The following is a 22272-nucleotide window of genomic DNA, read 5'->3' on the forward strand; positions in this document are numbered from 1 at the left end:
TCTTTGCCCATTTTTTTTTTATTGCATTGTTCTTATTATTGAGTTTTCAAAGTTCTTTATATGTTCTGGACACAAATACTTTATCGGACATGTGTTTTGCAAATATTTTCTCCCAGTCTATGGCTTGTCTTTTTATTCTTCTAACAGTGTCTTTTAAAGAACAGAAGTTCTTAATTTTGATGAAAATTTAATTTTAATAGAAAATCATCAAATTTTTCTTTTATTAATTGTGCTTTTAATGTTATATCTATGAAATCTTTGTCTAATCCAAAGTCACAAAAATTTTCTGCTTTGTTTTATTCCAGCAGCCTTATATTTTTAGATTTTATATTAAAGTCTATGATCCATTTTGGCTTACTTTTTTACTGATATATATAATATATTCACATAGCATGTCATCATCCAAAGTGTACAATAAATGGTTCATAATATCATAATATAGCTGTACATTTAACATCACAAAAGATTTTTTTTCCTTTTGTGAAAAATGACATATACAAAAAAGCAATAAATTTCAAAGCACATCGCAACAATTAGTTGTAGAACAGATTTCAGAGTTTGGTGTGGGTTACAATTCCACAATTTTAGGTTTTTACTTCTAGCTGCTCTAAGATACTGGACACTAAAAGAAATAGCAATATAACGATTCAGCACTCATACTCATTTGTTAAACCCTACCTTCTCTGTATAACACTACCATCACCTTTGATTTTTCTCTTACTCTTTAGGGGTATTTAGGCTATGCCCATTCTAACTTTTTCGTGTTGGAAAGGGCTGTCGATTATATGGGATAGGGGGATGGAGCTAGTTGAAGTTCTGGAGAGGCTGGCTCCTCTACATTTCAGGATTTATCTGATCCAGGGACCCATCTGGAGGTTGGAGGTCCCTGGAAAGTTACCCTAGTGCATGGAAACTTTGTAGAATCTTATATAATGCCCTAGGTGTTCTTTAGGTTGGCAGGAATGGTTTTGGTTGGAGTTTGGCAAGCTATGATAGGTAGCAGTGTCTAACTGAAGCCCGTGCAAGAGTGACCTCTGGAGCAACCTCTTGACCCTATTTGAACTCTCTCAGCCACTGGTACCTTATTTGTTACACTTCTTTCCCCACTTTTAGTCAGGATGGAATTATTGATCCCATGGTGCCAGGGTCAGGCTCATCCCTTGGAGTCATCTCCCATGCCACCAGGGAGACTTTCACCCCTGGATGTTATGTCCCACATAGGCAGGAAAGCAATTATTTTACTTGCAGAGTTGGGCTTAGAGAGAGAGAGGCCACATCTGAACAATAAAAGAGGACCTCCAGAAGTAGCTCTTAGGCATACCTAAGCTAAGCTTCTCTGCTACATACATAAGCTTCACAAGAGCAAGCCTCGAGATCAAGAGCTTGGCCTATTGACTTGGAAGTCCCTAATGCTTGACACAGTATCAGGGGTTTCCCCAGTGGTAAAGTTTAATACTTTCATATTTTTTCTCCCATCCCTCAAAGGACTTTGCCAAAACTTTTTGATTATCTGCTTGATATACTCTGGGATATAGCCAGGCATTACATTAAACTATACAGGATTAAAGGCCCTCATTTTTATTCTGGGCTACCTGTGTTTGGATTGTTTAAACAATCTATCCAGACAGGTTGAGTTAGATTATGTACTACAGAAAATTTAAGTTCTGGACAAAATAAACCTTTCTTTCTCTGGTCTCAAAGAGTAGGTGAAGTTCTAAAATACAGACAATGTCTTCCTTAGCCCTGTATTCTGAATTGCCTTAATCCCAACCTGATTGGCTTCATTCTTATCTCTAAATGTCAGTTATACACACATAAAACAGCCTCTCAAAATCCAGAAATAACAATTACCACTCTGGACCAAATGGGACTGCTATAAGAGCTAACAATCTAGGCCCCAGTTTTCTTGTAAGTAGTTTCTAAATGAGACCATACAGTATTTGTTCTTTTTTTTCTGGCTTATTTTGCCTCAGCAAATGTTGCACAGGTTCATTCACAACACTGCATGCCTCACAACTTTGTTCTTTTTTGTAGTAGTACAATATTCGATCATATGTATACACCATTGTTCACTAATCTACTTCTCAGTCAGTGCATTCTTCAGCCATCTCCATTCATTGAACATCAAGTATAATGTCCAAAATCAATAGTCCATCAAAATTCTCAATTTTAGATAATTTCATTGTTCCCAAGAGAAAGATAACTGTGCTGGTTTGAAAGGATGTATATCCCCTAGAAAGGCCATGTTTTAATCAAAATCCCATTTCATAAAGGTAGAATAATCCCTATTCAATACTGTATATTTGAAACTGTAATCAGATAATTTTCCTGGATGATGTGATTTAGTCAAGAGTGGTTGTTAAGCTGGATTAGGTGATGACATGTCTCCACCCATTTTGGTGGGTCTTGAGAAGTTTCTGGAGTCCTATAAAAGAGGAAACATTTTGGAAAATGGGAGATTCAGAGAGAGCAGAATGACATAGCCACGAGAAGCAGAGTCTACCAGCCAGCGACCTTTGGAGATGAAGAAAGAAAATACCTCCCGGGGAGCTTCATGAAACAGGAAGCCAGGAGAAGAAGCTAGCAGATGACACTGTGTTCACTATGTGCCCTTCCAGATGAGAGAGGAACCCTGACTGTGTTCGCCATGTGTCTTTCCACTTGAAAGAGAAACCCTGAACTTCACTGGCCTTCTTGAACCAGGGTATCTTTCCCTGGATGCCTTAGATTGGACATTTCTATAGACTTGCTTTAATTGGGACATTTTCTCGGCCTTAGAACTGTAAACTAACAACTCATTAAATTCTTCTTTTTAAAAGCCATTCTGTTTCTGGTATATTGCATTCCGGCAGCTAGCAAACTAGAACAATAACCAATAAACACACCCTCACTAAATAGAAAATCCAAACATCCCCCTAAGTCTTGTCCCTCCCCCCATTATTTACCCCTGGTATTGTTGTGGTACTGTTGATGTTTTCCTGTTAAACATAGCCCATAGCATGCTTTTACCCCACTATACTCCAAAATTATGCACTCTTTGTGCAAGATTCATACCTTTGAAGTAGTTCATGCAAGAATTTATTTATATTTAACTGTTAATCAGTGGAACGCATGGGTCTATACAACACCTTTCAATCATGTTCACCTTCAATATGGTAATATTACTTATAGACCCACTAGTGAACTGCCTTCACTTCTATTTGCTTACATTTAAGTTCAGCTTCATGAGTTAGCTTTTTATACATCTCTAGCTTCCATGTACCTCTACGTTCCCTATATTCTGTATTATAAGCCTCTGATTTTACCTTTACCAGGGTCATAAAAGTGGAATCATACAGTATATATCCTTTTATGTCTGGCTTATTTCACTCAATATTATGTCCTCAAGGCTCATCCATCTTATCATGTGCTTCAGGATGTCATTTCTTCTTACTGCTGCATAATATTCCATTGTATGTATGTATCACATTTTGCTAATCTCTTCGTCTGTTGATGGGCACTTGTTTCCATCTTTTGGTGATTGTGAATAATGTTGCTATGAACATCAGTGTGCAAATGCCTGTTTGTGTCACTGCTTTTAGCTCTTTGGGTATATACAGGGTAGTGGTATTGCAGAGTCATAGGGCAACTTGGTATTTAGTTTTCTGAGAAACCGCCAGACTGTCTTCCATAGCAGCTGTACCCATTATACATTCCCACCAGCAGTGCATAGTGTCCCAATTTCTCCACATCCTCTCCAACATTTGTAGTTTCCTGTTTGTTTAATAGCAGCCATTCTTATAGGTATGAGGTGGTACCTCATTGTCGTCTTGATCTGGATTTCCCTTATAGCTAATGAAAATGAGCATCTCTTCATGTGCTTTTGAGCCATCTGTGTTTGCTCTTCAGAAGAATGCCTAATCATATCTTAGGCCCATTTTATAAAAGGTTGTTTGTTCTTTTGTTGTTGAGTTGTATGATTCTTTTACGTATACAGGATATCAAACCCTTATCTGATGTGATTTCCAAATATTTTTTTTCATTGAGTCAGCTACCTCTTCACCTTTCTGACAAAGTCTTATGGGGCACAAAAGCATTTGATTTTGAGGAGTTCCATTTACCTATTTTTATTTCTGTTGCTTGGGGTTTAGGTGTAAAGTTTAGGAAGCTACCTCTTATTCCTAGGTATGCAAGTTTGAAGGGATTTATGTACCCTAGAAAAGCCATGTTTTAATCCTAATCCCATTTTGTGGAGGCCATTTCTTCTAATCCCTATTCAGTACTAAATGTTGGAAACTTGATTAGGTTATCTTCACAGAGATGTGACTCGCCCAATTGTGGGTTTTAGCCTTGGATTAGAGGGAGATGTGACTTCACCCATTCCGGGTGGTGTTGATTAGTTTACTGGAATTCTTTAAAAGAGGAAGCATTCTGGAGAAAGTTTCAGAATGATTGGAGAGCAACAGAGCAGAGCTGCGAGAACCACGAGAGCCCATGGAGCCAGGACCTTTGGAGATGAAGAAGGAAAATGTCCCCAGGGAACTTCATTAAACAAGAAGCCAGGAAAGAAAGCTGGTAGAGCCGCCATGTTCACCATACGCCTTTCCAGTTGAGAGAGAAACCCTGAATGTCATCAGCCTTCTTGAACCAAGGTATCTTTCCCTGGATGCCTTAGAGCAGGCATTTCCATAACCTAGCTTTAGTTGGGACATTTTCATGGCTTTAGAACTGTAAACTAACAACTTATTGAATGCCCCTTTAAAAAAGCCATTTTGTTTCTGGTATATTGCATTTTGGCAGCTAGAAAACTAGAACACTAGGTCTTGAAGATGTTTCCCTATATTTTCTTCTAGGAGGTTTATGGTACTGGTTCTTATATTTAGGTGTTGATCTACTTTGAGTTAATTTTTTATAGGGTGTAAGGTAAGGGTCCTCTTTCACTCTTTTGGCTATTTAGACCCAGGTCTCCCATGCCCATTTATTGAAAAGACTATTTTATCCCAGTTCAGAGGATTTGGGGGACTTGTTGAAGATCAGTTGGCCATAGATTTGGCATTCTATTTCTGTGCTCTTGCTTCAATTCCATTGGTCAATACTTCTTCGTTTTGCTTACTTTTTGTATATGATGCAAGGTATGGATTGAAATTCATTTAATTTTTGCATATGGATATGTAATTGTTCCAGCACCATTTGTGGAATAGACTATCCTTTCTCCACTGAACTGCCTTTGGATCTTTTCCAAAGATCAGTTGTCCATACGTTCCCACTCTGTTCAGCTCTTCTACCAGAAGCTAGTATATTCCTTTTCCTCTACTGTTCCCTAAGCACCCCCATGCCCTCTTTGGCTTCACCTATTCTACCTGGACCCATCCAAACAGTCCCTTTCCTTCTCCCTCTGTCTACCTAGTAATGGCAGAGAATGATGTAGACCATGTGCTCTTGGACTATGAAGATGATGAGGTGGCAACAACAGCTTCTTGCCAAAAGGATGTTAAGGAATCCCATGTCTCCATACACAGTTTTGGCCTTCATGACTTCCTGCTCAAGCTAGAGTTCCTCTGAGCCATTATTGACTATGGCTTTGAGCACCCATCCAACATGAGTGCATCTCACAGGCCATTCCAAGGTTGGATGTCCTGTGCCAGGCCAAGTAAGGCATGGGAAAGACAGCAGTGTCTGTGTGGGCCATAGTGTAACAGTTGGAGACAGTTACTGGGCAGGTGGCTGTGCCCTTGGGAGCTGACTTTTCAGATTAGCAAGAATGGGTCCCTCTCTAAATACATGTTCAAAGTCATTGTCATGGTATTTTTGGGTGGCCTAAATTTCAAGAAGGATGAAGATGTGTTGAAGAGGAACTGCCCACACATCATTGTGGTGTCCTCTGGTTACATCCTGGTCACAGCTTGAAATAAGAGCCTCAACCTCAAACACTAAATGCTTTATGTTGGATGAATGTGATAAGAAGCTTGAACAGCTCAACAAATGTGGGATGTCCAGAAAATTTTCGCTTGACCCCCACCCCCTCACCACCACTATGAGAAGCAGATCATTATGTTCAGTGCTAACTTGAGCAAAGAGATCCATTAAGTCTACCACAAGTTCATGCAAGACCCAACAGAGTTTTCATGGATAATGAGACAAAACTGATGCTGCATGGGTTGCAGTAGTACTATGTGAAACTGAAGGACAGTGAGAAGAACCAGAAGCTCTTTGACCTTCTGGATGTCCTTGAGTTCAACCAGCTGTTGATCTTTGTTTAATCTGTGCAGTCCTGCATTGCCCTGGCCCAGCTCCTGCTGCAGCAGAACTTTCCAGCCATTGCCATCCACTGCGGGATGCCCCAGGAGGGGAGGCTTTCGTGCTATCAGCAGTTTAAAGGTTTTCAACAAAGAATTCTTGTGGCTACCAATCTATTCGGCTGAGGCATCCACATTTAGTGGGTGAGCATCACATTTATGACATTCCTGAGGATTCTGACATTTACCTGCATTAGGTAGCCAGAGCAGACTAGCTTGGCACCGAAGGCTTAGCCATGATGTTGTGCCAGATGAGGATTCCAAATCTTCGGTGATGTTGGGGAGCCCTTTGAGATCAATATTTATGAGCTTCCTGGTGAGATAGACACCTCCTCCAACATTGAACCGACATGGCAGAGGACTCATCCAATTTGGAATGTGACAGCTGTCCCTCTTCAGGAGATACCAGGTGTGGGGCTGAAGAAAACACTACTGCCTCTTACCCCTATCTATCCCCCTCATGGCTTCCCTTTTCTGCACCACCACCAATCCTAATCCCACATTCCTGACTTGTCAGATTTTTTTTTTAACGAAACTAAAAATGAAAAAAAAAACCCTTAAATAATGAAAAATATGTACAGGTCTATTTCTGGACTCTATTCTGTTCTGTTGAGCTGTCTATCCTGATGCCAATAGCACATTGTCTTGATTTCTGATGTTTTATAAGAAGTCTTGAAATCAGGCAGTGTTAGCCCTCTAGCTATTCTAGGTATTTTGCATTTTCATATGACTCTTAGACAGCTTGTCAATTTCTACAGTTCTGTTTTCTGTAAAGCAGAAACAGAAATATAGCATATTAATTTAAAATCCAGGGCTCAGGGGCCAGACTGCCTGGGCTAGGGTTCCTCTTCCACGTGACTTTGAGCAAGTTACCTAACTTCTCTGTAACTCCATTTCTCATTTGTAAAACTAAGATAATATTACCAACCTCAAGGGGTTGTGATGGGACTTCAGTAAAATAATGAATATAATGCCAAGACATTGAAAATACAAACAAACAATGGCCGGAGCCTATATGACCATAGAATTCTGACCCACAGTCTCTGCAACAACCAGCCCAGGTACCTGACCACTACCTCTGCAGCAATTGATCTGGACAGTCCTGACTTGGTCAATGACTACCCGCTTCCCTAGTTTGGGAAAGACCAGAGAAAGCCAAGTGCATTCCCCAAACCAAACATACAGGATGCCCTGATTCGAAATAGCCCAACTCCAGCTGCCCTATGACAACAGCCTCCAATCAGAGCATACCTGGAGTCTTCCCCTACTTTCACTATAAAGCTTTCCACTTCCCTGCCTGCCTTCGAGTCTCTGCCAAATGCAAGTGATAGTGATTGACTCCCTCGCTATATCAAGCTCTGAATAAACAGCCTCTGTGTGTTCTCGCTTGGGTGGTCTTTATTTCCAGTGTGTAGCACAGCTCTTGGTGCTCAATTAGTGCCCAATACATTGTATAGACAGCACATGGAGTGGGTGAGGGTGTACCTACCTATTTAAAAATGCAGTTTTTTCGTCCATCCAGTGGTTCTAACTCTAAGTCTGGGATAGGGCCCTGTGATCTGCATTGTTAACAAGCACCCTGCTGATTTTGATGCTGGAGGACCTCTGGCATAATTAGAGAAACACGAGAGTAAAAGGAGGAGTTGATGAAGAGAAATCACAGGGCTGGGTCACGGACAGAGGAAAGGGAAGGGAAAAAGACTTCAGGTATGGGCAAATGTTGATGGAAAAATGTTCTTGGCCCCTATTGTTTCAATGTATGGCCCTCTTGAAAGCCCCCAAAACCATGGTCCAGAAAGACTTGGATTCCTGGCGTCAGTTTCCAAGCCTTTTGCAAATGCAATGCACAATTTATCCTTCACAAGCCGTGTCGCTCCACAGAAATAAGCACTCCCAAACTCCTCCCCAACACCATGCTCCAGACGTGATTACACCAAAGTTAAAATGCAAAGTGTGAAATAGTTCCCTGTCCTCCTACCCTCGGGTTTCTCCTGGCTTGGACAGGAGTCAGCAAGGACAGAAAGTTTCCCGAGTGGAGGGCCTGGCGCTAAAAGCCAGATTGAGCCCTGGCCCCTCCTCCAGCACGCAATTCCGCAGCTGGGATTTCAGTGCACGGTGGCTATACCGCCCTCTTGCGGCGCAGAGCGGTATTCCGTGTGGCGAGTTGATGAAAGGCCGGGGGCGGAGACAGCAGTCTGCGAATAGACCCAAAGCTCTTCCTCTGGGTGGGGGAAAAGGAGGAAGGAAAGATTCCACAGAAGTAGTGTCTTCCTCGGGTCTCTTTCTACTATCACTTTTCCTTTCTGCCTCCTAAAGCTAGTCCTCCCGCTTTCCCGTACCCCACCCCTTTTTTTTGTATGCGATGCGGTGGGAGTCACATTTCATTCTTTGTCAATTATCGCAGCACAATTTGTTGAATGATGCTTTTTTTTTTTAACCTGGGCCTCCCGCAATGCAGGCAAGAATTCTATCGCTGAGCTACTCCGTGCACCCCCTTACCCTCTATTAATAACTTCACTGTAATGCCTTCCACTTTACAAATTGTTTTCACAAACGTAATTTCATGTGATCCATTCCCACTCCCTTTTCACACCACCTCTCCTCACTTTACAAAATGAGGAGGAAAAATAACAACCTATGTAAATGCCTTTCTAGTATTTTGGTTAAGGGTGGGTCTCAGGCCTGGGGCCATCAGTAACCAATTCTTGAGACACTGGGCTTTTAAAGAGAGGAAGAGTTCATTACCACGGGAGAGCAGATGGCCTAGTAGCCCAAAATCTGTCTGTGTGAACTGCAGTAATTTGGGTAGTTTTATTAGAGAAAAGGTGGGCAGGGTTTAGGATAATGAGCACAGTGGCCCCAGATGCTGGGGTGGGGGGGGGGGCACTGATTATTGAGCATGCGCAGATTGTTATACGCTCAGTCACAGACTGCGTGAAAAGAAAATGGCGGAATGAGGTCTAGGTGACGTGTGGGTTGAAGTGTAAGTTAACTTCGCGCGTCCAGCGGACTCACTTTGGTAAAGTCCAAGTCTCATCATCAAGGTGATTTGGGACTTGGGGTGGGTTAGTTCCCGGCAGACCCGAGACCCTTCATTAACAAACATTAGGGACTATCTTTAATGATTGTGAGACTCTAAAGTTGAAAAACTGGATAACTAGGTACAGATGAAGGTGTCACAAGGTTTTTACCATCACTGGGGCAGAAGATAAGGGCTATACAACCATTATGAGAGATCAAGGCAGCTGGGTTAAAATTCAGAGATTTCAGGTATTTCCCTGTCTACTCCAATATACCAGAAAGTAAAAAGGAATATTTATATCAAAACCATCCATTAAATCCTGATTTCTTGGTTACATGACCACACCCCTCTTCTTGGTTCCAGGACCTTGGAGCTGAGGATGTGACTTCAGAAACCCATTAGCTTTGCTCTGCTCTGTAGTCACAGATAGTACCTGAAATTGCCAGGTGTTGGTCACGAGGAGAAGAGAGAGTGAAACATGTACAAAGCAGCACAAGCCTGGGTAAGTATCTACCTTTGAGCCATCAACTTTTAAAAGATGCTAATCCAATTATAATAAAACATAGAAGAAGGCACAAATCAGGAATGTTCAAGACACTTTCCCAAAGCGGGCACATCAGTGTAACCAGCATCCAGATGAAGAGACAACATTGCCAGCACTCCTGAAAGCCCCCCCCCCTCATTCTTCCTCCCGGCCAACCCCCCGCCCCCCACCAAACTAATCATTCCTCTGACTTTCAGCACCACGGATTACTTTTGCCTGCTTTTGAATTTCACATGAAAGGAATCAACAATATGTATTCATGTGTCTGGCTTTTGCTTAACATGGTTTGTGAAATTTGTCTATGATATTGAATATTGTTATTCCTCATTGCTGTAGTTAGTATTCCATTGTGTCAATACACCCCAATTTATCCGTTTTAATGATGGTGGACATCTGGAGTATTTCTGGTTAGGCTACTCTAAGAGTGACGCTATGAACATGCCTGGATATGACTTTTGTGGAATATGTGCACACATTTCTGTTGCCTTTATAACCAGGAATGGAATCCTAAGATTCCATAGCCTTCTGTTGATGGATACTGCCAAATATTTCCACATTTCCAAAGTGTTGTACTAATTTATACTCCCACCAGCAACATATGAGAGTTTCCACTATTCCACATTCTTGACAACAGTTGGCCTCTTACTTTTATTTTAGTCAGTCTGGTGGATGGGTAGTGCTTATTCCTTTGTGGTTTGTAATCTGCATTGATGAATGAAGATGAGCACCTTTTATATTCGTCGTTTGGCTTGGATATCTTCTTCTGCTATGTACCTTGTCAAGGCTTTTGGGCAAATGATTTAAAACCTAAATTTACCCACCATAAATGATAATCAGAGCATTGTTAAATGTGCAACTTAATCCCAAACAGGTATGTTCTAGGTACATCATGGTCTTCATTGCAAGAAATTCCATACTCTTGTGCAGAAGTTACATGCTCTCACTTGGCTGATAAAGTAGCCGCTCTGAACGTTGGAAGGTGGATGTTACCCTTGCTTTACAGAGGAGGAAACAGTCTTGGGGAGGTCGTGACATGCTCAAAATAAGTAGCAGGATCAGGATTCCAATCAAGGTTTTGCAATTTCCTGACCAGTGCTCATTTTACTACAGTGGTTCTCAGCACTATTTTATCCTCACACTCTTTATAACAAATATTTTGTTAGCCACTTCCTTTACTATACTGAAATGTGTAAGTAATTTTAAAAAACAGTCAGTGTATGCCTCCTAAGATATAAAAAAGAAATATAAGGAATGTAATTTATAATAAGATAACTAATATAATTGAAAATAAAATAATCATGATTGCTTGGGCACAACTAAATTAGAACACATAATGAAATAATGGATGCTTGCCCCTCAGTGCAGACTCACTGTGAATTCAAGCACCCATAACTAAAGACAAATACAGGTAGTAGTACTGACAACTCTAATACAACACACTGTTGTCCCTGATACGACTTTTCCACATTGGTGAAGACCTCTAAGTAAAATTCTGAACAAAACAAAGTATACTCTTCCCTTAAATTACATGGTAGCTGTATTACTGGAAAATTCACTGTGTTTTTAAAATCATACTTCATAAAAAATACTCCATGTATATGGAGTTCGGTTTTAGCCTTAGATAATTTTATACAGTTTTTCCACCCACATGAACATCTGAGGATCCACTAAAAGTTGAAGAGGACACAGTACAATTCTTCATTTTGTGGGATTGTCATATTCACTGTAGGACATCTTAGAAACCTTGAGGGCACACTTTCCAAATGGCATTAGTGTCCCCCAATTTTGTGACAAACCAAAACTCCGTGGGCAGTGCTGCTCCCACTGACGGCACTATACCACGTACACTGTATGTAGTTCCCGTCTGGAATACGGAAAGTGACCAAAAGGCAGGGCTGTGGAATGGGGAAGCCCTGGGTTCAGCACTCAGCCCCTCACTACCTGGGAGACCCGGAGCACCTCAGAATCCTCAGCTCTGAGATGGAGCTGGCCTCTGCGTCCCAAAGCAGCAGCAGTTTTGCCATGTTTTACTGCTTCTGCCAGCAGGCTGTATGAAGAGAGCCTCTGTCCCTTGCATGCCATGATTCAACCCCCGGGCCACCCAGAGGCCCTCCCTTCCCCAGGTTGGCAGCAATCCACAAGGCCAACCAGTAACTCCCGCTCACAGTGCCTTTGATCTTCCCAGTCTCCATAAATAAACATTTTCAGCAGCAGATAGCACAGAGGAGATAAAGATCATCTATCAGAAAAGAAGTGTTAAAATAAGTTTCTCTTGCCTCAGTAGAAAATACTTCTGAAGGCCTTAGCTATTGAAAAAATATACTATTTGCTACACATTATCTCATCATGACCCAAATCTTAGTAAACGTGACGCCTTCCTACTGGGATTCCAACTGCAGGTTTTGCCAACATGGTTTTTTTATTTTTAATTTATAATAACTAATTTCTTGAAAAATAGAAATCAAATTCATAAATGATGTCACAGCAGGTTCAACAGTATTACTAGCATGAATTCAAGGACAAAGGGGTGCAGACTATGAACATAATATCGTTAAAGCATAATTTTTTGAAAAGTAAATAACATGACTCATGAAAATAAACATGTTGAAGATTTTATGCAACTCATTAATTAATGAGGGTATTGGTAAGATATTAAAAACAGTTCAAATGAGAATTTGATCTATGCAGATTTATATTTGTCACTGAACTAAGTATTTTTACAATTCTACCAACTGAAATAATTTATGTTGCTATGGATAAGAAATATTTGCTTCACAGTGGTTTTCTACAATTTAACTTCTACTTCTCTGGAGTAGTAAAACAACCTGGTACTAGTTTCCTATTGTTACAGTAACATATTACCACAAACTAAGAGGTTTAAAATGACACAGATTTATCACACAGCTCTGGAACCCAGAAGTCCAAACTGAGTTTCACTTGGCTAAAATCAAGAAACCAGCAAGGCTGCGTTTCTTTTGGAGGCTCTAGGGGAAAATCTTTTTTTTTCCCCAGTTCCTAGAGACCACCTGCATTCCTTGGCTCATGACCCCATTCTTCCGTCTTCAAAGTCAGTAGTTACTGTTCAAGTCTTTCTCTTGTGGCATCACTGTGGTTCTCTTCTTTGATCATCCTGTCTACTTTTCTGACTCTGATTCTTGCCTCCCTATTTCACTTATAAGGATGCTGGTGATTACACTGTCCCACTAGATAATCCAATTTCCCTAGCCCAAGCTCAACAAAAATGCAAACCCCTATTAGAATCAGATAATCCCAGGGAGTCCATGAGACTATACTCGGCACTCACTGAAGAGATACCCAATAACCCCAATTACCCTTTCTCAAGTCCTGAACGAGTTTTCCTGACAATGCCAAGGCTCTAACAAGGGCAACTTTGCAAAACACAAAATCTGGCAGCCCCAGGCCAACAGTACTTGTGGACAGCCACCCACCTAGGATGAGAAACAGCTGCCCCTTCAATTGGGCCATGGTCATCTTGTCCCTACTCAGCCTGCTTGGCTCATTTCCCCTGGCCTCTGGGAACATTTGAGATTTCCATCCCTGGTTACTGATTTATCAAATTCTCTTCCCTCCATCCTGGATAGATGAAAGCAGAGTAGAAGCACTTAGTTCCGGAATTAGGAAACAGCTCCCGGTCCATTGTATGGAAGGATGTGGGGAGAGTCGCATTTATGCAAGCAAAAAGAGAGAAAAAGAGGATGCCAAAATGAAAGGACAGCAGTAGAAGACACAAAGGTGTGGACACACAGGAAAGGTCTTTGGCTGGGAGCTTCAGAAAGAAGGAAGTGACTTAAGCTAGGTGAAAGAAGACTAGGCTAATGTATGTGCACACCTTCAGTCTTGGGCTGAGTCCTTCACTCCCTAGGTATTTATTGAGTAACTGCTATGAACCCAATATTGGGTCAAACACTGTGTTTTAATGTCCTCATTGCTCAAGCAAGTGGTATGCAATGGGTTGGCTTAAACAATGGGAATTTATTGACTCATGGTTTTGAGGCCAATCCAGGTGTCATCAAGGTGATGCTTTCTTCCCCAAGATTGGCATTCTGAGGCTGGCTGCCAGAGACCCTTGGTCCTGGGCTCCTCTGTGCCATGGGAATGCACATGGCGGCCTCTCTTGGCCTCTCCCTTTGCTTCTGGGTTCCGTTGACTTTCGGCTTCTGGCTAGTCCCTCTGTGGGCTTTTTTCTCTCTCTGTAACCTTCTCTATAAGGCTTTCAGTAATAGGATTAAAACCCATCCTTGGCAACACCTTATCTGAGGAATCTCTTCAAAAGGTCCTATATACAAGTGTTCACACCCACAGGAATGGAATAAGTTTACAAACATGTTTGTCTGGAGTATATAGCTCCAAATCACCACACACTGTTAACTAATAAAAATGAGTAAAAAATGACTTCACCCTCAGTAAGCCACCGACCAGTGAGAGGAAAGAGTTATGCACATAAATACTAACAGTAGAGTGAGATAAGTGTAAAAAGAGGTGTTTTTAAGTCCAAAGCAAGAGACCTATGAATTCTGCCTACAAGAATGGCAGAGTTCTTCCAAAGAAGGCCACTTGGAAGGTTTTACAAAAATGCCACATAATTAGTAACAAACCTCCTACATAACAAATAGAAAATAAGAGGAATTACAGAAGGATAATTCATTCTGCTCCAAGGATCTATGCCTATGAATGCTCTAAAGGCACAAAACCCTTCATGTCCAGCCCAGTCAGGGCTTAGATAGCTCAGCTGTCATCCCATCAAGACCATCTGAGACCAGATTTATATCCTGCACAAATTCACTCCCCCCTTCCCTTCTGCACCATTCACTTGCCTCCTGTATTACACGCCTTGGACTGGTCTCTATTTTTCACTCAGCTCTGCAGCTTGATCCAGGATTTGGTTTCTCCCACTTTGACCTTGGCCTCAATGTCTGACTGCAGCTCTTTAAACTGCTGATTCTATGAAAGGCTTTAGGGTCACATCATGTATGCCTCCATCAGTTACTCAGTAACTAACTCTCAAGTCCTGAGATGCACAGTCAGGCGAGAAGGAAGAGCTTACAGGCAGTTTGTGTTCGTTCTGCTTGGCTACCTTGGCATTGTAAAGAAAGTTTCTCCTTCCAGAGGTGAATTCCAGTTTTTACAGTTGGCAGGGCCAACAATTCTGAGCCTGAAAGCACTATTCCCGTCTTCCCGCAGTGTCGGGAAGTGTGGACTTCCCTCCAAGTCCACAGTGTCTTCCTCACACCTTCCCAACACTACAGCAAAGATCCTGCAGTTTCTTGGCATCCAGCTGTGGCTGCATAATTTTTTAACCCTCCAGGCCCCATGTTTTTTTTTTTTTAATTATTTTTTAATTTTTTAAAACATAACAACATACAAACATGAACATTCTTACCATATGATTGTTCCATTCTTGGTATATAATCAATAACTCACAATATCATCACATAGTTGTATATTCATCACCATGATCACCTCTCAGAACATTTGCATTAAGCCAGATAAAGAAATAAAAAGAAAAAAAAAATTTGTACATACCATACCCCCTCCCCTTCCCACACCATGTTTCTTGAGGAAGGAAAATCATAGCCCAATTTCTATTTTCCTCCTCTACTGGGAAATTCTGAAACAGGTTGTGCCTCTCGCTTAGGCAGAAATACAGTGCATGGAAACTCTGCTTGATTCCTCATGAGGCCATTTGCAATAGAAACGATGCTGGCAGGCATTGTTCATATGCCACTCCAGCTAAGGAAGAGGTTTATGGGTCTCTCTGCTGTGGAATTCTGCTTCCTGACTCTGGACTTGGCCTGTGTGCAAATTTCCAGAAAGTAATGAACATACACTGTAAACAAGCTTGAACAAGCTGGGACTTGTCCACAGCATTTAGACCTAAGAAGACAGCTATAGTTGCATATGCTTGTCCATAGAGGTGAGTATCCTTTATGCTGTGGGGTGGGGCTTGCTGCATGCTCCCCCTCAAAAACCTGCCAGTTCCAATTCTATTTATCCTTTCCTCTTCACGCCTGACCATTGGTGTGTAGGAATTTATCCATGATTCAAACCACAGTTAGATATAGGGTATTTGAGCCATCTTATCTCAACCAGGGCCTGTCCAGTTGGCACAGATACGAACACATCCAGATTTCTGGCTGTTGAATTAAATGTCATAAAATCACACACACAATCTATTGGGGATGAGAGGTACAAAAAGGACTTGTCCCATAAGAGACTCAGTGACATTTAGCCATGGGATTTGTGGAGCCACTGACATTTTATCACTCACTTTTCATGGGTGATACTGAGACTCAAGATTCCATAGTAAGGTTCTAAGACCTCAGGTGACAGCCCCCTCTTTAGTCATCTGCTGTTGCTATTGCCAAATAAAGGTGCTTGGGGCATGAGTAACTCCTCATAGGGAGAGTAACCATCTGTGTCACCTCCCCACCCCATGCCCACTGCTGTTCATACTTATATAAAACACCCAGCACAAAGTAGGGCAACTGAATAGGCGCTTTATAAATGGTGTCTACTTTCATTATCATTATGCTATGTGTGTGATCCTCCCTAAATATATAGATTAGAGTTCCAGGACCATCTTTCTTCCAATTGTCAGTCAGACATTGCTACTTTAATGTATTGCCATTACCTCAAATTCAACATAACTAAAATAACTCCCTCCTTCCAAATCAAGTTTTTCCTTCTGTTACCTTCCTTCTGGTAACTTCTGTTACCATTCTCTCAGTCTTTGAGATTAAAAACCTAAGAGTCCTCCCTCTAAGATCTATTTAATAATCACCTCTTATTTTCATCAGTTACTTTTATGCCTCCAATTCTTTTTGTATGCTTCTCTAACCCAGCTGTTTCCAACCCTGGTTGAACATTAGAATTATTAGTAGATAATCTTAAAATACAAAAGTGGGTCATGCCCAGAGCTACCTCCCTTGAACTTTTGTGTAGATTTTCACAGCACAAGAATGAGGGGTCATTGAAATCCCGCTTATGCTCTACTTGTCAAACCACTGGTCCTGTATGTAGCTGCATCTGATGCCTTATTGAAGTCACGCAAAGGTACTAGCCATTCCCCTGAAATTATGATTCAGCAGACCTAGGCTTCTAAATTCTAAATAGTTCCAGTGAAATATAGAAGCTTTACTCTTAAATAGCCCCATTGCTTTCCCACTCTTTTCTGTGCTATTATTATTATACCTGTTACTTCTATGTAGGTTACAAACCCAACAATACATTTTCATAATTATTACTTTGTATAATCTTGTGCTGGTTGGAAGCTGTTATATACCCTAGAAAAGGCCATGTTCTTTTAATCCATTCCTGTGGATGTAGATTAGGTTTTTTTAATTGAGATGTGACCCATCCGATTCAAGGTGGGACTGAATCCTTTATTGGAATCCTTTATGAGAGGATAAAAGACAGAAAAAAGCCCAGAGAGCTCAGAGAGAAACACTCAGAGAGAGCTAAAAGAGAAAAGCCCAGAGAAGCAAGCAAGGACACATAAGCTGAAAGCAATGGAACCCAGAGAGAAGGACCAGCAGATGCAGGCCATGTGTCTTCCCAGCTGACATGTGTCTTCCCCATCATCCTGTTGATGCCTTAATTGGGACATTTTCACAGCCTTAGAACTGTAAATTTGCAAGCTGATAAATCCCCAAATCCCCGTTGTAAAAACCAATTCATGCCTTGTATATGGCATTCCTGCAGCTTTAGCAAACTGAAACAAACTTTTTGTTTGTTTGTTTGTTTTGCATGGGAATAGAACCTGGGTCTCTGGCATGGCAGGCAAGAACTCTACCTGATGAGCCACCATGGTCCACCCCAAATCTTGTCTTTTAAAGAAACTAAGAGAAGAGAAAGTCTATACATACATTGTTTTATTAACCTTTTCTGTTGCCCCTTCCAGTTCTCTTAATTTCTTCCTATGGATTTGAATTACCACCTGGTGTCATTTTGTTACTTCAATACAGCTTTGTTCCTGCTGCCTCCCTTGTTCTGTTAATTATATTAAATATATTAAATTTTTTGTTACAGACCCAACAATGCAAGTCTATATATATTATTTTGTGCAATTGCTTTTGTAAATTGAGATTTAGTTCAATACCATAAAATTGACTCTTGATGATTGTTGATACTAATAATAATCAACATCTCTTCAAGTGTTTGTTAGTCATTTGTATATCTTTTTTGGAGAAATTTTTTCAGCTCTTTTGCCCATTTAAAAAATCTAGTTTTTCATCTTTTTAATTCTTGAGTTATTTATATATTCTAGTTACAAGTCTCTTATCAGATCTATGATTTGAAAGAAAAATTTCTCCCAGAAAGAAAGCCATGGGGATAAGCCTGAAGCTGGAAGTCAAAGGAAGCCAGATGAGAAAGAAGATACTGCCATGTGGTGGGGAAGCCAAGGAATTTAAGGATTGCCTGCCAGGCTGCCAGAATGCTACTGACCTTGGAAGGAAGGAAGCTTTCTGGCCTCTGAAACCATGAGACAGTAAATTCCTATTGCTAAGAAAAAAAAATCCCCCAATTGAGTAATTGATTTTCCAAAAGAGTGCCAAGACTATTCAATGGGGAAATAGTTTCCATTTAGTTCTTCAAATAGGCTATATGAAAGAATAGTCTTTTCAATTAGTGGTACTGGGAAGACTGCATATCCGCATGTGAAAGAGAGAAGTTGGACCCGTACATCATGGACCCCTACATCACACTATACACAAGTTCTAACTTAAGATACACGAAAGAACTAAAACTATTGAACTCTTAGAAGAAAACATAGGGATAAATCTTCATGACATCAGATTGGGCAATGGTTTCCTAGATAAGATGCCAAAATCACAAACAACAAAAGAAGAAAATAAACTGGCATCATCAAAGTGTAAAACTTTTGTACTTTAAAGGACACCTCTGGAAAGTGAAAGATAATATATTGGATGCTGATATCCACCCAGGGTTGTGACTCTTGTTTGCTTTTTTTGGTTGTTTATTTGTTTAATGACTTCGTTGAACTAATTCTGCAAAGTCTATTACCCCCACAATGGGCAGCCTCTGAGTTCCCTACTCATATAGTTTCCTTGTGTTAATCTTTTAGCCTGACTATGTAGGGGTTGCCTGGGTTGGGATAAATCACTTATTTGTCAAGGATTGTACGTAAGGTCCCTTAGCCAGTTAGATCGTTACCCTCTACCTTAGGATGCGTCTTTGGCTTGGAGGCTCTATCACAGTTCAGAGAGTTTACATTTTTGTCCCATGTTTAACCAGGGCCTAGTAGCTTGGAGGTTCTTTCTGATTATTCCTGAGCCTTGGGCATGCACACAATCTTTGGATTGCCAGGGATGAATGTGATTTTATTTTTCAGCCTGGCTTCCTAGGAGTTGCCCTTGGTCACGTTGTTTATTGTTCAGTGTGTGTTTGGTGAGAGGTTGGGCTTAAGGCCCTTGTTCCAGGGAGGCGTCCACCCTGTGTTAGGGGCCTGCGTGTGGCTTGGGAAATGTTTCAAGTTTGCCCATGCTCTGCTCTGATTGCACCTGACTGAGTGCAGTCTCTAGCACATGTGCAAAGCATTCCTAACCCCTAGCATTGAATGTACTTCCAAGAGGGCTCTTCACGGCACTTTCTTTCTGTAGTTCTATCAGACTTCTGGCTGTTCTGTCATTTTGTTTGTATCATGGAGCAGCCAGCCTCTCCTTAATTTCTTTCTACCAGGATACCCTTAGGTGGAATTCTCCTGACTCTATTCTAATCAAGTCAGTCTTCCCAGGCATAGTTCTAAAGTACTTTATCCTTATGGCCTGCCTTTCCTCCTGGGCAGAACACATGTGCTGCAGTGCCAGAGCTGGGTGAGGGGCCCTGCTTTTCCTGGAGTGGCACCCGGCTCTACAAGCAGGCACTGGGGATGATGGAAGCCACTGATCTCTGCTTGTCTATCCTGGTGCAGAAAGCACCTCCACTCTGCTAACTGGCTAGGGTGCAGAGTGATGAAGCCCCAGTATTCTCAGTTTGCGGTAACTGGAGTTGAGTTTCTGCCCTACAAGAGGGGCTGGGTGGGGGAAGGGAGACACCATCCTCTTGGCCTGCCTGGAATAGAACTTCTCCAACACGGAGCCATGGGGGGCAGGTACCGGGGTGGGAGTGGGAGGCGGTGTGTGTGTGTGTGTGTGTGTGTGTGTGTGTGTGTGGAGCTGACAGCCTGCCCCTCCCAAGGTGAAACCATAGCCAAGAATAGAACTCTCAGGTGGTGTGTGTGTGTGTGTGTGTGTGTGTGTGTGTGTGTGCAGAGGTGATGAAGAGGAATTGGGTCATGGCTCAAATGCCATAAGCTCATGCTTTTCTTACTGAGATCTAATAGACTTTCTTAAATAATCTTTCCCTGTTTCTTTATTTGCTCGGAACAATTTCCAAAGATTTTAAACAATTGTGGTTTTTGTTGTTATTTTTAAAATTTGTCACCAGGTAAGTTTTTTTGCATGGGCAGGCACCAGGAATCGAACCCTGGACCAGGTAAGTTTTTGTTTTGGTGGAGAAGGTCCACCAATCTCCTTGCTCCACCAATCTGGAAGTCCTGCTGTCTGTGTACCACATTTAGAACCATGTTATATTTTTGTTTCTCACCATTTATTCTTCAAGACCCAGTGGTTTCCATGCTCTGGGTGACGCGTTTGCTAGGGAGCAGAGCCCCTGACGACAAGCCTGCCTCGGAGCCCGGAAGCGTTTACCACGTGTGGCTCTGCTCGGTTAGCCACACTCTGGGTATGGGCTGCCTCCCTGGCTAGGCTCTGAGATGCTCTTCTGCTTTTTTTTTTCTTTTCTTTTTCTCCTGCTTTTTCATATTCCTAACACATCTGATACTCAAGAAATATTTGTTAAATGATATGAAACACAGAACAGTATTAATAATAGAGGGATAGTTTAGAACTGACAACTGTTTACATAAATGATCCCATTGCTACATCTACTCAATAAGCTATTCTTTTTTTATGATAGTTTTGTTGAGCAATAATTCATATGCCATCCAGTTTACCCATTTAAAGGGTATGATTCAGAAGTTTTTAGTATATTCATAGAGTTTCACAACCACCGCTACAATCAATGTTAGGACATTTTCAGCATCCCCCAAAGAAACCGTTCATCCATTAGCAATCACTCCTCCTTTCTCCTGAAAATCCCATTCCTAGACAATCACAAATCTACTTTCCATCTCTATGGATTTGCTTATTCCAGACATTTCATATAAATGGAATCACACAGGCCTTTTCTGTCTTGATTCTTTGAGTTAGCTTAATGTATTCAAGGTTCATTCAAGTCATAGCATGTTTCAGTACTCCGTTTCTTTTTATTGCCAAATAATAGTTTATTGAAAGGATATATCATGTTTTATTTATCCATTCACCAGTTGATGGAAATTTATGTTTTTCCAATTTTTGCTTATTATGGATACTGCTGTTTGGAACATTCATGTATAAATGCTTTTGTGGACGCTTTTTCATTTCTTTTGGGTATTCTGGGTCATATAGTAACTCTCTGTTTAACCTTGTGAGAAACTACCAGACTGTTTTCCAAAGCAGTGTCGCCATTTTTACACCCCTACCAACAGCAGGAGAGTTTCCATTTCTCCACATCCTTGACAAAACATTATCATTATTACTGTTATTTATATAGCCATCCCGGGGCAATACGAACTTGCATTGCCAAGATGGCAAATGAAATTCGGCGTCTTTTCATGAACTTATTGGCCATTTGTAGATCTTCTTTGAAGAAATGTCTATTCAAATAATTTGCCCATTTTTAATTGGGTTATTTTTATTTTTATTATTTAGTTGTAAGAGCTCTTTATATGTACTAGATACAAGTCCCTTATCAGATATACAGTTTGCAAAAAAATTTCTCCCATTTTGTAGATGTCCTTTGAAGCACAAAAGTTTTACATTTTGATGATATCCAACTTATTTTTTCTTTTTGTTGCTTGTGACTAGGCTATTCTTTAACCTTAAGAATTATGGGTATGACGATTGTGCAGGTACCGATTTGTTGACAGATGACATCTGTCTTAGTTTCCAGGCTGCTATGACAAATACAAGGGGTTGGCTTAGACATCGGAATTTATTGGCTCACAGTTTCAGAGGCTAGAAGGTATGCTTCCTCCTGGGGTCAGCGGTACTCTGGCTGGCTGGCAGTCCTTGGGGTTCCTTGAGTTTCCTGTTACATGGCAATCAGTGTCCTCTGTTTATTTCAGGTTTTTGCCCACTTCTGGCTTCCCACTCCTCCACGTGGCTTTCTCTTTCATAAGAACACAAGTAATAGAATTAAGGCTCATCTTGATTACAATGACCACACCTTAACCAAAAGTTACATCTTCAAAGGGTTCTAGTTAAATAACCCCACAGGAATAAATGAAAATTAAGAACAAGTTTTTTATT

The 22272-nt window shown here is 41.1% G+C and overlaps 1 protein-coding gene and 1 pseudogene across 3 annotated transcripts in view; both read left to right on the forward strand.

Moving 5' to 3' along the window:
• Positions 1 to 5388: 5388 nt before the first annotated feature.
• LOC143681689 (spliceosome RNA helicase DDX39B pseudogene) lies at positions 5389 to 6770 on the forward strand (annotated as a pseudogene).
• A 2429-nt stretch (positions 6771 to 9199) lies between these two features.
• The window catches only part of TSPAN33 (tetraspanin 33), an 80673-nt gene continuing 67600 nt past the window's right edge, over positions 9200 to 22272 (forward strand). For 2 of the 3 annotated variants that reach the window (XM_077127595.1, XM_077127754.1), the window contains exons 1-2: positions 9206 to 9319; positions 9661 to 9799. In XM_077127595.1, the coding sequence (XP_076983710.1) occupies positions 9776 to 9799 (24 nt within the window). In that variant the 5' untranslated portion in view covers positions 9206 to 9319; positions 9661 to 9775. Of the gene's footprint in view, positions 9320 to 9660; positions 9800 to 22272 lie in introns of all 3 variants that reach the window. The other variant, XM_077127679.1, reaches the window with a different exon arrangement.

This window comes from Tamandua tetradactyla, chromosome 1 (assembly GCF_023851605.1).
Source record: "Tamandua tetradactyla isolate mTamTet1 chromosome 1, mTamTet1.pri, whole genome shotgun sequence".
NCBI classification, from domain to species: domain Eukaryota; kingdom Metazoa; phylum Chordata; class Mammalia; order Pilosa; family Myrmecophagidae; genus Tamandua; species Tamandua tetradactyla.